This window comes from Nicotiana attenuata, chromosome 12 (genome assembly GCF_001879085.1).
Source record: "Nicotiana attenuata strain UT chromosome 12, NIATTr2, whole genome shotgun sequence".
Lineage (NCBI taxonomy): Eukaryota > Viridiplantae > Streptophyta > Magnoliopsida > Solanales > Solanaceae > Nicotiana > Nicotiana attenuata.
In genome coordinates, this window is record NC_032000.1 from 7,338,181 (window position 1) to 7,355,935 (window position 17,755).

At 41.9% G+C, this 17,755-nt stretch overlaps 1 protein-coding gene across 1 annotated transcript in view; it reads left to right on the forward strand.

Annotated features, from left to right (window-relative positions):
• The window catches only part of LOC109235853, a 21,414-nt gene extending 8,514 nt beyond the window's left edge, over positions 1-12,900 (forward strand). Inside the window, exon 3 of the mRNA XM_019402101.1 lies at positions 12,794-12,900. Within this exon, the coding sequence (XP_019257646.1) occupies positions 12,794-12,900 (107 nt within the window). The remainder of the gene's footprint in view (positions 1-12,793) is intronic.

The following is a 17,755-nucleotide window of genomic DNA, read 5'->3' on the forward strand; positions in this document are numbered from 1 at the left end:
AAAAAGCTAAAAGTGTAACTTATTTTTTGTCATTTTTCATATCTTATTTTAAAACAACTTAATCCCTAATTAATAGTAAAATATGAAATAAAATCCTAAATGCAGATGCATATTTTTTGTATTTTATATGAATTAACATGCACAAACAAAATGCAAACAATTATCAAAAAATGACACAAAAATGCACAAAAATTGTAAAAATAAAGAAAAATCTTTTTGTTCGAATTTTGTGGGAATAATTCATATATAGGGCAAAAATCACGTGCTCACACCACCACTCACAAATCAGCCCACCCCAAATTACCAAGCACCTTCACCCTCATACCAAGCTCCACCACTAACTTATCAGTCACCTCCACCTCCTACATATCAACCTACTTCACCCAGATACTCCCAACCCGCTCATGTCTGCCAAACCTATAATGCTCAACCATCCCACTATCAGTCACCTCCTGCACGCCAAAACTTCCCTAGACCTCGACCTAATTTTGATTGCAGACCTCCAAAAAAATATACAGCCATTCCGAACCTATTGACCAGTTGTATGAGAGAATCAAAGCTGCTGGTTATGTCACCCCCATCCCTGCTGCAACCCCTGAGAATCCTTCTCAATGGGTTAACCCAAACAAGTCCTGTGCATACCATTCCGGCATGAAAGGACACACCATTGATGAATGCCGCTCCTTAAAAGACAAGATACAGTCTTTGATTGATAACAAAGTCATTGTGGCAAAGGAAGCCGCTCCAAACGTCTGCAACAACCCGCTGCCAGATCGTAAGGGTGGGGGTTATCCACATGATTGAAGTAGAGGACGACTAGGATCCCGAGGGATCCATCGGGTTGACCGCAGAAAGCGATGACCCAAAGAAACCAGCAGTTACTCTCAATCCGATTATAGTCCAGATCCAACCGTCTGAGGATGCTGAGGTGAATATGTCCATACCACTTGAGTTTGAAGCAGCGCCATCCGCAAAGGAACCGGCACCAGTTGAGGTTGAACTCGCGTCTCCAGCGAATGCACCCGCACCATTCGAGGTCGCAATCCTGCCGCCCAAGGCACATGTTCCATTTGACGTAAGGATAGCCGCGCCTATCCCAGTGGCAATGTCGACTATGACACCATTCCATAAAAAAGCTATACCCTGGGACTATACAGCCGAGGAATAGGAGGAAAGGAAAGGTCAGGTTCAAAGAGACTGTCGCAGCGCAGGGTATGACAAGAACTGGTAGAGTCTATACCCCTGAACATCTGGTTGAGTCAAGCAAGTAGGCCTCGAACCGGCCACCCATCATTGAGACAGGACCAGACGACCTTTGGAGAAAAATACAGGCCAAGGAGTATTTGGTCATCGACCAGTTAAACAAGACGCCAACACAGATCTCCATTCTCTCTTTGCGGCAAAATTCTGAGGTGCACAAGAATGCTCTGCTAAGGTGCTGAGTGAAGTATACGTACCAAGCAACATCACTGGCGGGGAAATGGCTAACATGGTAGGACAAGTGTTGGAGAGCCATAAGATCACCTTTCTTGAGGACGAGCTGCCACCTGAGGGGCTGGGGCACAACAAGGCACTGCACATCACCGTGCAATGCGAGGACCATTTCATCACCAGAATCCTGATCGATGGGGGTTCCAGCCTTAACATATGTCCGTTAGTGACGCTCAAGAAGTTGGGTAAAGGGCTGCACGAGATAAAGGATGGAGCAATCAACGTGAAAGCTTTTGATGGTTCCCAGAGGTCCACCATTGGTGAGATTATTCTATGCTTGCAGATGGGACCGACCTGGTTTGATGTCGATTTCCAAGTAATAGATGTGCCAGCGTCTTACAACTTGCTGCTGGGACGTCCATGGATTCACGCTGCTGGGGCCGCAGCATCAACACTGCATCAGGCAGTGAAATTCGAATGGGATCACCAGGAGGTGATCATTCACGACGACGGTAGCAACCATATATACTGTCGCCAGACCATTCCGGCAATCGAGGGAAGAAGGAACCTAGGCGGAGAAACTTACCATCACATCGAACGGGTCAATGCTGTCGACAAAGACAAATGGTGGGATAACAAAATCGAGAGTATACTGAATTGGAGTGGGTACGAGTCTGGCAAGGGACTCGGCAAGAACCTCCAAGGAATCGCTAAGCCCATAAAGCTCAAGAAACATGGCACTACCTTCGATTTGGGATATGATTACACCCGGGAAGAATTCAACAATTGGTCGCCACCACGGCGCGGTCCTTACTACCCACTGGAGCAGCCAATACCGCGACTGGAGCAGACTTTCCCATAGGCCGGCATTGTTTATGGGTCAGATGAAGAAAAGGAACTGGCACCGGTGAAGAACTTGTTCCTAGAGGACAATGACATGGACTGTTGTGTTATTCTCAAGGAGGAGGGGGAGGAAGGCCCTTCCATACAGGCTGTGAGCAGAGGGGCACGCCTCAATAACTGGGCCATCAGGACAACCAGAGCCCGACGAGCCTCGGGTTAGCAAGGCTAAAACAAGCATTATCCATTGTTTTTACTAAATGATTTTCTTTTCGCATTTTTTCAATTTCCACAATAAGATCTTCAATGTTCAAAACAATTATTCAATTTATCAAAAGCATGTTTGATTTTTCTTATGAATTAATATTTATTTCTATCTTTTTCCTCCTTACTTTACTTATACATCATTACTATCACTTATCTTGATGAACCAACGACTGTGGCATGCAATGAGACAACACAACAAACGAATATTGATTCAGAGGAAGATGACATACCTGACGAGATTGTCAAAGAAGTTGAGGACTTTGAGAACAGACCTAAGTCCAACCTGGACGAAACCGAAATTGTCAACCTGGGAGATGCAGAAAATGTCAAGGAAACGTGAATCAGCATTCACCTATCGCCATCGGAGAAGAAAGAATACACAGAATTTCTAAAAGAGTATGAGGACATAGTCTCCTGGTCGTATGATGACATGACTGGTCTGAGTACGTCTATTGTAGCTCACAAACTGACAACCGATCCAACGTGTCCACCGGTAAAGCAAAAGCTCAGAAAGTTCAAGCCTGATATGAGTCTGAAAATCAAGGAAGAAGTCACCAAGCAGATCAAAGCAAAGGTCCTCCAGGTGGTTGAGTACCCGACATGGTTAGCCAATATCGTGCCAGTACCAAAGANGCGTGGAGGCCGATTTGAGTGGCAAAGGCGTCGCGAGCTAGAGATTTCACCGGTTCGAGGTGAGTAATGATTGTAAATGATACCCTGAGGGTTTGAAACCCCGGATTTGCACCCATAGTGCTATATTGAGGTGACTTGCACGCCAGATAGAGAGTGTGGGGTAGAGCACCGTTTGGGATTGTGACTTGGTCCATCCCGGTTGTTGATTTTACCGCGTATTTCGCTATGACTTGTTGTTTTTCACTAGGACTTGGGCTTATTGCCATATTTGGGGCTTACTGCCGACTGTTGAACTCCCTATGAGCTATCATCACTGTTTTCCTCACTATTTGAAATATTATTTGAACTCAGTCCATTGTCATTACACTGTTTCATGAACTCAGCTATATTTTCACTCAACCTCGAGTTTTAACTGATATTTGAACTACTGTTTGAGCTGAGCATTATTGTTTCTTTACTGATGCCCGAGGGGCTTATGATTATTTTTGGACTGATTGAGGCCGAGGGCCATATGTGAGGATATGCTGAGGAGGCTTTCAGGCCTCGAGTGTATTGTGAGGAGGCTTTCAGGCCTCGAGTGTGCTGTGAGAAGGCTTTCAGGCCTCATGTTGATATGTACAGGCTTTCAGGCCTTATGTTGATATAGCGCTTGGGCTGTAGGAGCCCCTCCGGAGTCTGCACACCCACAGTAAGCGCGGGTACCCATTTAGAATTGGACAGTGGTAACAATGACACTGTCATACGTGTTTTGGTCAGGTAACAATGGCTGACCAGTCAGGTAACAATGGCTGACCAGTGGTAACAATGGCACTGAAACACGCGTTGGGTCAGGTAACAATGGCTGACCGGTCAGGTAACAATGACTGACTAGTAACGAATTTCATGCCGGAGGGGCGAACTTTTATGTGTTCATCTTGCATACTTACTTGCATTATTACCTGCTATGCTGTGGTATTTGTGCCCGAGGAGCGGATTTTCTGCATTAATCAGCACTAACTATTTTGAACAGCTTTCGTAATTATTGAAAGGACCATTTTCAAAAGAGATTTGAACTGAGCCGAAACATTTCTAAAGAGTTCTCTAATCTCACTGTTTTTCTCGAAAATTGTACCCGGCTTCTGTACAGCCCGTTGGTTGCTTTACGTGATTTCTTGCTGCTCAGTTATTATTTACTTCTATTACTCACTGAGTTGGAAGTACTCACTTTACTCCCTGCTCCTCGCGTGCAGTTGCAGGTATCGTTCACCCGGTAGCGGGTTATTAGCGGATTGAAGGTATTATTATTGTAGCTGAGCAAGGTGACCACCAGCGTTCGCGGCACCGGATGTTGTCTTTTATTTTCCAGAAATTTTTACTTGTATATATTTATTGGCCTGTAGTTGTGTTAAGGTTTCTTTAGATGCTCGTGACTTGTGACACCCCGGTCGGGTTGTTTTGGGTTGTACATACTGGTTATTATTGTCGTTAAGCTATATTCACCTATTTGTTTATGTTTAATAAATATTAAAGAGACGATTTGGGTTAGTTGGCTCGCCTTGTCTTCACGAGAGGCGCCATCACGATCGGGTTTGGAAATTGGGTCGTGACAGACATGCAATGAGACAATGCAACAAACGGATATGATTCAGAGGAAGATGACATACCTGACGAGATTGTCAAAGAAGTTGAGGACTTTGAGAACAAACCTAAGTCCAACCTGGACGAAACCGAAATTGTCAACCTGGGAGATGCAGAAAACGTCAAGGAAACGCGAATCAGCATTCACCTATCGCCATCGAAGAAGAAAGAATACACAGAATTTCTAAAAGAGTATGAGGATATATTCGCCTGGTCGTATGATGACATGACTGGTCTGAGTACGTCTATTGTAGCTCACAAACTGCCAACCAATCCAACGTGTCCACCGGTAAAGCAGAAGCTCAGAAAGTTCAAGCCTGATATGAGTCTGAAAATCAAGGAAGAAGTCACCAAGCAGATCAAAGCTAAGGTTCTCAGTGTGGTTGAGTACCCGACATGGTTAGCCAATATCGTGCCAGTACCAAAGAAAGACGGGAAGGTCCGAGTCTATGTCGACTACCGGGATCTCAACCGGGCCAGTCCAAAAGACGATTTCCCTTTGCCAAATATACACATCCTGATTGATAATTGCGCCAAGCATGAGCTGCAGTCATTTGTAGATTGTTTAACTGGTTATCATCAATCTGGATGGATGAAGAAGATGCTGAGAAAACGGCTTTCATTACACCGTGGGGAATGTACTGTTACAAGAAGATGCCATTTGGCTTGAAGAATGCAGGGGCCACCTACATGAGGGCCATGACTACCATTTTCCATGACATGATACACAAGGAGATAGAGGTATATGTGGATGATGTTATTATTAAATCCAAGAAGGCCGCTGACCACATAGAAGATCTGAGGAAGTTTTTCAATAGACTACGGAGGTACAACCTGAAACTAAACCCCGCAAAGTGTGTATTTGGGGTTCCTGTTGGGAAGTTGCTTGGATTTATTGTGAGCTGCCGAGGAATAGAACTAGATCCCTCAAAAGTCAAAGCCATTCAAGAACTACCACCGCCAAAGAACAAGAAGGATATGATGAGTTTCTTGGGAAGGCTTAACTACATCAACTGATTCATAGCATAGTCTACAGTTATCTGTGAGCTGATCTTCAAGATGTTAAAGAAGGACGCCGCTACCAAATGGACCGATGACTGCCAAAAGGCCTTTGACAGAATCAAGGAGTACTTGTCAACACCACCAGTCTTAGTTTCGCCCGAGCCAGGGAGACCCTTATTACTCTACCTTGCAGTGTTAGACGGAGCTTTCGGCTGCGTTCTGGGGCAACATGATGAAACAGGGAGAAAGGAACAAGCCATCTATTATCTCAGCAAGAAGTTCACCTCGTACGAGGCCCGGTATTCTCTATTGGAACGCACCTGTTGTGCTTTGACTTGGGTGACTCAGAAGCTGAGACATTACTTCTGCGCCTATACTACATATCTCATATCAAGAATGGACCCTTTTTGAAGTACATCTTTCAGAAGCCCATGCCCACTGGCAAGCTGGCCAAGTGGCAGATCCTGTTAAGTGAGTTCGACATTGTTTACGTAACTCAAAAAGCGGTCAAGGGACAAGCACTGGCAGACCACCTCGCTGAGAATCCCGTTGATGGAGAATACGAACCCCTGAAAATGTAGTTTCCTGATGAAGAGGTATCATTCATAGGAGAAGACATTGCAGAATCCTATGATGGTTGGAGAATGTTCTTCGATGGAGCAGCAAACTTCAAAGGAGTTGGCATAGGAACAGTCTTGATATCAGAAATCGGTCAGCATTATCCAGTGTCCGCCAAGCTCAGGTTTCCCTGCACCAACAATATGGCCGAGTATGAAGCTTGCATCTTAGGACTCAAAATGGCCATTGACATGAACGTTCAAGAGCTGCTAGTAATTGGAGATTCGGACTTACTTATACATCAGGTACGAGAAGAATGGGCAACCAAGAACTCCAAGATACTCCCGTATCTGTATCATGTACAGGAACTGAGGAAAAGGTTCACGAAAACGGAGTTCCAACATGTTCCCAGAATCTAGAATGAGTTCGCCGATGCATTGGCTACCCTATCAACTATGATACAACATCCAGACAAGAATTTCATTGATCCCATTCCAGTGAAAATCCATAATCAGCCAGCTTACTGTGCCCATATTGAAGAAGAAGCAGACGGAAAGCCTTGGTTTCATGATATCAAGGAATACTTGGCAAAAGGAGAGTACCCAGAGCTTGCGAATCCTACTCAGAAACGCACACTTCGGAGATTGTCCAACAACTTCTTTCACAGCGGAGGAATCCTGTATAGGAGGACTCCTGATTTGGGACTATTAAGATGTGTCGACGCAAAGGAAGCATCCAAGCTACTAGAGGAAATTCATGCTGGGACCTGCGGTCCACATATGAACGGTTTTGTCTTAGCAAAGAAGATACTCCGGGCTGGCTACTTCTCGATGACTATGGAGACAAACTGCATCCAGTATGCCGGAAATGCCACCGCTGTCAGACACATGCAGATATGATAAAGGTACCTCCGAGCAAGCTCCACACAACAAGCTCACCATGGACATTCGCAGCCTAGTGAATGGACGTTATTGGACCATTCGAGCCTGGCGCTTCCAACGGACACAAGTTTATCCTGGTAGCCATAGACTATTTCACCAAATGGGTCGAAGCAGCATCTTACAGAGCGGTAACTAAGAAAGTCGTGGTAGACTTTGTCCGTTGTTTGTCGATTCAGGGTTCTAGAGTCAATCATTACTGATAACGGCTCCAACCTCAACAGCGAATTGACGAAAGCTATGTGTGAAACTTTCAAGATCAGACACAAGAATTCCATAGCCTACAGGCCTCAAATGAATGGAGCTGTAGAAGCCGCCAACAAGAACATCAAGAAGATATTGAGAAAAATGATAGAAAAGCATAAACAGTGGCACGAGAGTTATCATTTGCTCTATTGGGATATCGCACCATAGTCCGCACATTAACCGGAGCAACCCCCTATATGCTGGTTTATGGTACAGAGGCTGTCATTCCCGTTGAGGTAGAAATTCCTTCCCTAAGGATCATACAAGAAGCTGAGCTCGACGACGCAGAATGGGTAAAAAGTTGTTATGAGCAACTAGCCCTTATAGACGAAAAGAGAATGAACGCAGTTTTCCATGGTCAACTCTATCAGAACAGAACGTCCAGAGCCTTCAACAAAAGAGTCAGGCCAAGACAGTTCACACCGGGGCAGCTGGTGTTAAAGAAAACTTTTTCGCATCAAGATGAAACCAAAGGGAAGTTCTCCCCCAACTGGCAGGGTCCATACATGGTTCACCGGGTTCTGACAGGAGGAGCCCTCATACTTGCAGAAATGGACGGAGAAGTCTGGCCAAAGCCGATCAATTCAGATGCAGTCAAGCGTTACTATGTGTAATCTTTGTTCTTTCCTCATATGATGTAAATTGAACTACACCTGACCTGATTCCTATTTAAGAGGGGATACGTAGGCAGCCCTATGGGTTTGGTCATAATTCAATAAAATTTTCATTTTCCTCCGAAATTGGAAATTGGGGCAGAATTTTGAGGAGGACCCTTAAAATTCCGTAGCAAGAGAGGTTGCAATGTCTCGAACCATGTCACAGTCGTCGGTTAATCTAAAAGCTAGTTTAATTATACATTTATGTCATACTTTTACAAAATCATGCATGTTTATTATCGAAACTACTTTGTTTAGCAACGCTACCCCAATGATACATACAGTATCACCAGATCAATACCGAGCAAGTCAAGCAAAGCTAGGGGGGATACGAACTAACCTTTCCCCCTTTACAAAACTCACGATTTTTCTTTGGATGCAGGCACTAGGATTGCGAAATCATTAAAACATACTGCACGCTCATGGAACAAATATTGTTCAAGAATACGACTCTCTTAACCGTTACACTTGCTAACATTTTCTATCCACGCACCAGTGATGTCCCGTATGTCATAATGCTCCCAGTAATCACAACGCCGTAATCTGCTATAGCTAAGAAAACTCTACTGTCATTTGCTATTTTATTTCTTGTATAAGGCTACCATTCTGCCTTCCGAGGTTAAGCTTTACCTCCAACTGCGTCTGCATTGCATAAGGCTACTATTCTGCCTTCCAACTTGCATAAGGCTATCATTCTGCCTTCCGAGGTTAAGCTCCACCTCTATTGCATCTGCATTGCATAAGGCTACCATTCTGCCTTCCACCTTGCATAAGGCTACTATTCTGCCTTCCGAGGTTAAGCTCTACCTCCATCTGCATCTGCATTGCATAAGGCTACCATTCTACCTTCCAACTTGTATAAGGCTACTATTTTGCCTTCCGAGACTAAATGTTGTCTCCATCTGCATTTGCACGGCTGAAAGATCGCCACATATTACATTTGCATAGCTGAAAGATCGCCACATACTACATTTGCATGGCTGAAAGATCGCCACATACTACTTTTGCATGGCTGAAAGATCGCCGCATACTACATTTGTATGGCTGAAAGATCGCCACATACTACATTTGCATGGCTGAAAGATCGCCACATACTACATTTGCATGGCTGAAAGATCACCACATACTACATTTGCATGGCTGAAAGATCCCCACATCGCACGGCTGAAAGATCGCCACATACTATATTGCACGGCTGAGAGATCGCCACATGCTACGGCATCCTTCATGGGCTGAAATATCGCCAACTCATCCAAAGGCGTCATCGTTCGGAGGCACCATCTTTATAGCCCGAGAATACCATGTCATGGCCCGAGGATTTCTTTCAAACTTTTGCATATCATTATTCAAAGGCGTCATGGTTCGGAGGCACCATCCTCATAGACCGAGAACATCATTTCATGGCCTGCGAATCCTTTATTATACACTTCATGGCCCAGGACATCATGGTCTGAGGACGCCATCCTTAACCGTCCAAAGACAACATTCATGGTCCAGCGGGAATTTGCATCATGTCTAAATTTGCGCACAATATGTGCTTGTATTGCTTATTTGCAGGTAAACCGACAAGCAACAGCCATCCCGGCGTGAGCGGTTCCGCTCCAGTGCCCGCAGCCATATCAAACCTAACCATTCCCGTAACTCGTCCACTCACCCAGCCTTAGATATTGCATCCGTTTTTGAAATATCTTTATCGGCACACTCCGCAGGTGAATCATTGAACTAAACACGACCTGATTCCTGTAATACCAGGGATATGTAGGCAGCTCGGAAGCCGGGGTGCGCCCTGAATCTTCCAAAACCGTTTCGCTCGATCAAAATTGGCCATCATTTCTTTACCCAAAAACTCTTTCATCTTTCCCGGGTAAATAGGGGCAGCTGTTGACTCCCAATTTTTTTCTATATACTTTCAATATACAAAATACTTTCAAAATAGCGTATATATTTTTTTTCCATAATTTTTAAGGTTTTAAATTGATTTATTTCCCTTTTATTTCATCCATAAAATCCCAATAATTATGTCCAAAATTATTATTTGGGTAATTCATCTATTGGATATTCATATTTATGGAAAAATATGGCTAAAGTAATTTTTTGCATATTTTTACAATTTTATTAGGTATTTTTTAAAGTTAATTTCATATAATTGCAATATTAGCCTTTTTAAGATTTAATTGTGTTTTATATTCATAAAATTAAGCCCTATATTTTTAATTTGTTATTTACATGATGTGAATCATTTTAGTGCTTTCAATTTATTCTCAGAAATTTATTTACTATTTTTATAATTCAAAAGGGGAAAATTGGCTATTTAGATAACAACCCATTTGTGTTAAAATTTTAGCCTAAAATTAACCCCAAATCAGACACAATTTCAATTAAACCCGACCCCAACCCAATTTAAACCAACCCAAACCCGGATTCCCCACCTACCCTTTTTAATCCAGGCCGTTGATGATTCAGATCAACGGCCACCGTTCACCATTCCTAAAACAAACCTAAACGACCCTTACCCTAATTCATTTTCCACCAAACGCCGCCCTTGCATCCCTCTTCTCTCAATTCTCTCTGCAGCCTCACATAAACCGTAGTCTTCGCTACCCAATTCCACCTTAATCCACCTCAATCCCCACATAATCCATGGTCTCCCATGGCGTTTTGAGACGTGTACTCGTCTCCTATGTCTACTGGCTACATATTTTCATGATTCCATGGTCAAATCTCGAAGAGATCTGGTCCAGTCCTTGCTCGACTTCGATCTCTGGTCTTTCTCCGGCCGTCCATGGTTGTTCAAGTTAGATCCTTGACTTTTCCGGCTAGATCGGTAACCTTTCGAAGTCTTTCTCACTTTTCTGGGTTCTCTGAAACCCTAGCTTTAAGAGCTTTCCGATTTTTCTTTCAGATCTGTCTTAGATCTATGCATATTATGAACTTCTTAGTGTTTTCTCAAAGGTTCTTCGATTTTCTTTCAAAATAACTCTTCGTTTTCAAATTAGGGTTTCCTAAACCTTTCTCCTATTTTCAGTGTGTTTTATGATTTTACTATGTTTAAACAGTTTGTCCATGTTTTCTGCTACCTGGTTCATCGTGTTAAAAACCCTAAGTGTTTTGGTTCTATCTGGGTTTCTGAAACTCTCTCTTTGTTTATTNAATGTCTCGAACCACGTCACAGTCGTCGGTTCATCTAAAAGCTGGTTTAATTATACATTTATGTCATACTTTTACAAAATCATGCATGTTTATTATCGAAACTGCTTTGTTTAGCAACGCTACCCCAATGATACAGACAGTATCACCAGATCAAAGCCGAGCAAGTCAAGCAAAGCCAGCGGGGATACGAACTAACCTTTCCCCCTTTACAAAACTCACGATTTTTCTTTGGATGCAGGCACTAGGATTGCGAAATCATTAAAACATACTGCACGCTCATGGAACAAACACTGTTCAAGAATACGACTCTCTTAACCGTTACACTTGCCAACATTTGCTATCCGCACACCAGCGATGTCCCGTATATCACAATGCTCCCAGTAATCACAACGCCGTAATCTGCTATCAGCTAAGAAAACTCTACTGTCATTTGCTATTTTATTTCTTGCATAAGGCTACCATTCTGCCTTCCGAGGTTAAACTCTACCTCCATCTGCATCTGCATTACATAAGGCTACCATTCTGCCTTCCAACCTGCATAAGGCTACTATTCTGCCTTCCGAGGTTAAGCTCTACCTCCATCTGCATCTGCATTGCATAAGGCTACCATTTTGCCTTCCAACTTGCATAAGGCTACTATTTTGCCTTCCGAGACTAAACGCTGTCTCCCTCTGCATTTGCACGATTGAAAGATCGCCACATATTACATTTGCACGGCTGAAAGATCGCCACATACTACATCTGCACGGTTGAAAGATCGCCACATTACTACATCTGCACGGCTGAAAGATCGCCACATACTACATTTGCACGACTGAAAGATCGCCACATTACTCTACATTTGCATGGCTGAAAGATCGCCACATACTACATTTGCATGGTTGAAAGATCGCCACATACTACATCTGCATGGCTGAAAGATCGCCACATACTACATCTGCATGGCTGAAAGATCGCCACATACTACATCTGCATGGCTGAAAGATCGCCACATACTACATTTGCACGGCTGAAAGATCGCCACATTGCTACATCGCACGGCTGAAAGATCGCCATATCGCACGGCTGAAAGATCGCCACATACTACATTGCACGGCTGAGAGATCGCCACATGCTACGTCCTTCATGGGCTGAAATATCGCCAACTCATCCAAAGGCGTCATCGTTCGGAGGCACCATCTTCATAGCCCGAGAACACCATGTCATGGCCCGAGGATTTCTTTCAAACTTTTGCATATCATTATTCAAAGGCGTCATGGTTCGGAGGCACCATCCTCATAGCCGGAGAACATCATTTCATGGCCTGCGAATCCTTTATTATACGCTTCATGGCCCAGAACATCATGGTCTGAGGACACCATCCTTAACCTTCCAAAGACAGCATTCATGGTCCAGCGGGAATTTGCATTATGTCTAAATTAGCGCACAATATGTGCTTGTATTGCTTATTTGCAGGTAAACCGGCAAGCAACAGCCATCCCGGTGGGAGCGGTTCTGCTCCAGTGCCTGCAGCCAAATCAAACCTAACCATTCCCGTAAATCGTCCACTCACCCAACCTTAGATATTGCGTCCGTTTTTGAAATATCTTCATCGGCACACTCCGCCGATGAGTCTTGAACTACATACGACCTGATTCCTGTAAAACCAGGGATATGTAGGCAGCTCAAAAGCCAGGGTACAGCCTAAACCTCTTCAAACCGTTTCGCTCGGTCAAAATTGGCCATCATTTCTTTACCCGAAAACTCTTTCATCCTTCTCGGGTAAAGAGAGGCAGCTGTTGACACCCAATTTTTCCCTATATATTTTCAATATGCAAAATACTTTCAAAATAGCGTATATATACATATATAAGCATGTCCAAGCATTTTATTATTTTTCATAATTTTTAAGGTTTTAAATTGATTTATTTCCCTTTTATTTCATCCATAAAATCCCAATAATTATGTCCAAAATTATTATTTGGGTAATTTATCTATTGGATTTTCATATTTATGCCAAAATATGGCTAAGGTAATTTTTTGCATATTTTTACAATTTTATTTAGTATTTTTTAAAGCTAATTGCATATAATTGCAATATTAGCATTTTTAAGATTTAATTGTGTTTTATATTCATAAAATTTAGCCCTATATTTTTAAATTGTTATTTACTTGCTGTGAATCATTTTAGTGCTTTCAATTTATTCTCAGAAATTTATTTACTATTTTTTATAATTCAAAAGGGGAAAATTGGCTATTTAGATAACAACCCATTTGTGTTAAAATTTTAGCCTAAAATTAACCCCAAATCAGACACAATTTCAATTAAACCCGACCCCAACCCAATTTAAACCAACCCAAACCCGGATTCCCCACCTACCCTTTTTAATCCAGGCCGTTGATGATTCAGATCAACGGCCACCGTTCACCATTCCTAAAACAAACCTAAACGACCCTTACCCTAATTCATTTTCCACCAAACGCCGCCCTTGCATCCCTCTTCTCTCAATTCTCTCTGCAGCCTCACATAAACCGTAGTCTTCGCTACCCAATTCCACCTTAATCCACCTCAATCCCCACATAATCCATGGTCTCCCATGGCGTTTTGAGACGTGTACTCGTCTCCTATGTCTACTGGCTACATATTTTCATGATTCCATGGACAAATCTCGAAGAGATCTGGTCCAGTCCTTGCTCGACTTCGATCTCTGGTCTTTCTCCGGCCGTCCATGGTTGTTCAAGTTAGATCCTTGACTTTTCCGGCTAGATCGGTAACCTTTCGAAGTCTTTCTCACTTTTCTGGGTTCTCTGAAACCCTAGCTTTAAGAGCTTTCCGATTTTTCTTTCAGATCTGTCTTAGATCTATGCATATTATGAACTTCTTAGTGTTTTCTCAAAGGTTCTTCGATTTTCTTTCAAAATAACTCTTCGTTTTCAAATTAGGGTTTCCTAAACCTTTCTCCTATTTTCAGTGTGTTTTATGATTTTACTATGTTTAAACAGTTTGTCCATGTTTTCTGCTACCTGGTTCATCGTGTTAAAAACCCTAAGTGTTTTGGTTCTATCTGGGTTTCTGAAACTCTCTCTTTGTTTATTTTATACGCATGTTTGGTTCGATTAAGTTCTTTGTGTTTGAATCTTTTTTTTATTTCTTGTTTGACTTATCTGATACTGAGTTCTTACCTTTTCAACTCAGCTCTGTCAAAACCCTAATTCCTTATAATGTTTTCTTCACTTATTCGTATGAGTTTAAAGACTTTTCTTGTCTCTGTGTGTTGATCTCCTTTACTTGTTACTATGGTTTCTTCATTTCTGATTCTATGTGACCACTTGACTTTGTTAACTACTGTGCTCCGAGTAGGTTTCTTTTACTACTGAATCATAGCCTACTCCTACTACTGTATGTTTGTGTTGCTTCTTTTTGTCGACATGTTTGACCCTGCATGCCTGTTCGTTCCTCGCTATTTATAGGCTGAGGTGCAGAATCATGATCCTTTCTTGATTGATTCTGACCCCCTCAATGTTGCGACTGATTGGAAAAGGTTTTCTTATGAACCCTAATTTTATTCGTTTGTTTAAATTGATTGATTCCCTTCCTTTAATTACTGTGATGTTTTACCTTGAATCTTTTCCCAAAATTAAGCATATTTTTGTACTTAGACTCAGTCATTTACTTCATACTTTTACTGCCCCCTTATATGGCAATAATCAATCTGTCCCCAAACTGATTTCTTTCCTTAATTAAACCTGTTAGTATCCGTTAAGCAATGATTCCTTAATTAAAGGGAATCACTTATGTTAATTGATTCTGATTGTGATTATTTCCATGTCTGTGTTGAAACTTTACTTATTACCTTATTCTTCACTCGTTTTCAAAACTATAAATACCCTACCCTCTCTTCTTTTAAAGACACGGACAATTTTAAGTTCAGAACACACACTTACACTCAAAAAAAACTCCTTCTTTCTTTACTACTACTAGTGCTATTGCTTTGTCTAGCCGGCTGAAAGCCAAGGCTAGACTGTGGAATCTTGCTTGCTTTACCTTTCTGCACTTTGCTTCTCTACTGGTATGTCCTAGTTAATTTTTTAAGTCTCAACAACAACATGCTTTTTTAAGTTGCTTCAGTTTCTCATTCTTGTCTACCTCTGCTTATGTTTCTGTAGTCAAGTTACACTACCAGCATGCTGTGATATGTTCCCTTCCCCTTTTAAGTTAATGCTTCCCTATATGTGTACTTTGTCAATCACTTGTCGTGTACTTGCTACCTTATGAATCCCAAACCCCCATATCCCCTATATGTGTTTGTGTTCCTTTGGATGGTTTGTGGCCGTGCCAGCATCAGCTATTGCTGTGCATGACCAAACCAGACCCCTGCTGGGGTCATGCAATGTATCCCCACAATCCCTTGCCCCTTTGAATGACTACTGATTCTGTGTAGTTTGAGTTTCACTACTACAACTGTTTTCAAATCGCCCTTACCACCTACTATTTCCAACCCAGTTTTAATGAATCCCTTTCAAACTATGTTCTGCACTTCCATTATACTCTTAGAATCTAGGTTCTGCCCCTCTTGTTTGAGCCTTGCCATGGGACCCTTGAGCTCCCTCTGATCTTGGACACATAAGGGCTGGCCCTTCCACACTGCACTCATTCTGTTTGGTTATGCAAATCTGGGTGTGAGCACTACCCTGGATCCCTCGAGGTCCTTAGGGGACTCTGACACACCCAGTTATGGGAAAAGCTTTGAAACATTGGCATTGAAGTGATTAATTACATAACTCAGATAGGAAGTCAAGATCAGGCTTCCTATGGTTGTAGCTTCTTGTTTTCTTTCATTTCTTCTTTTGTAATTCAGTCACACGGTTTGTAATAACTTGTAAACATTATGGGGTTGGCTAGTGAAAAGGGCTGGGAAATATGCATGTTTTAGCTATTAAAAGGATAGATAACATGCCTATAGGGTCTATTTTGCTTCAAATATGGTCCGTTAGATAACATGCCTATAGGATCTGTTCTTGTTTAAAATAAATTCTGCATGCTTCACTTTCACACAATTAGAAATCATATCTATAGGACATGAATGGCCTTAATAATAGATGACATGCCTATAGGGTTAAAAATCAGGTTTACAATTAGATATCATGCCTATAGGATATAAAGTAATTGAAGCTCAATTTTCGTTACAGCATGTATCTAAACTCGTTTCCCTTAGAAATCATGCCTATAAGTCCAAAGTCAATTTTTTAGATACCATGCCTATAGGATCTAAATAGCTATAATCGAAATCATGCTTATAGAACTTAAAAATAGTTTAGTTGGAGAAGTCGTCAAGTTCATGTCGTTATTTTGAATTGGATTAGTTAATTAATCTGCTGCTCCTTTAATAAGTTTCTCAAATGCTGCCTTAATACCGTTAGAAAACATGTCTATAGGATCTCAAGTTGTCTGCTTAAAATTAATCATTGCTCTACTGCATTCCTAATCCATATATATATCATGCTCATAGGCTATCATTATTACGCCTAGGTAAGCCTCAGGTAATAATAAACACTGGAACCGCCTCTGTTTAGCTATCAACTGCTACAACCAACAGGCAGGCCTGATTCGTACTTCTTATCTGAGTTATATAATGAACCTGGTTCTGACTCAAATTCCTTGCTTTAGGATTTTTAAAATTCAGACCTTAACTGTGTTTAAGTCGTGCTATTTATATGCATTATTTGCGGAGGTTTATATGAGCCTTCTAATTGCTTACATGCTTCCCCTTTAAATGCAGTCCTACGTGTTTTTGTATGTTGCCTTAGTCTTTTTACCTTTAAACCTAAAGGTCAGCCTAAAATTCTCCCTCTTATAGGAATAGTAGTCCTAAAATTCCTCCGGGACTGATAAGAATGGGACGGGTAATAGCACGCAATAGAGGTCGAGACCAATCCGCGCTTTAATACCTTTACGGGGTGGGAAGGGTAGATATGGATATGATGACCGATGCGCTAATACCACGTGTAGCCCCTCTTTTGAGGAGTGATTAACGGGTATTGCATTGACGTGATCCATATTACAAACAAACCTAGGACCTCTTTACATTCATCAGCATGCTTAGATTATAACTCTTTTTCAAAACCTCGCTTTTATTTTTTTTATTTTTTATTTTTTTTTAAACAAACACTTGTGTATTTAGATTTAAAAATCCCCTTTATTATTAGAGCCTTATTTGATTACTTGCTAACTGCACAAATTCACAAAAACTATCTGGCCGGGAACCACACTAGTGGATCCTGAGGGGTGCCTAACACCTTCCCCTTGGGATAATTTCAAGCCCTTACCCTATCTCTGGTTATCAAACATAGTTGTAGTTGAATCCTATAGGTGCCCTAACGCACCTTTAAAATTGTTAGGTGGCAACTCTTCAAAATTGCAAAACCCCTTTCCCAAAA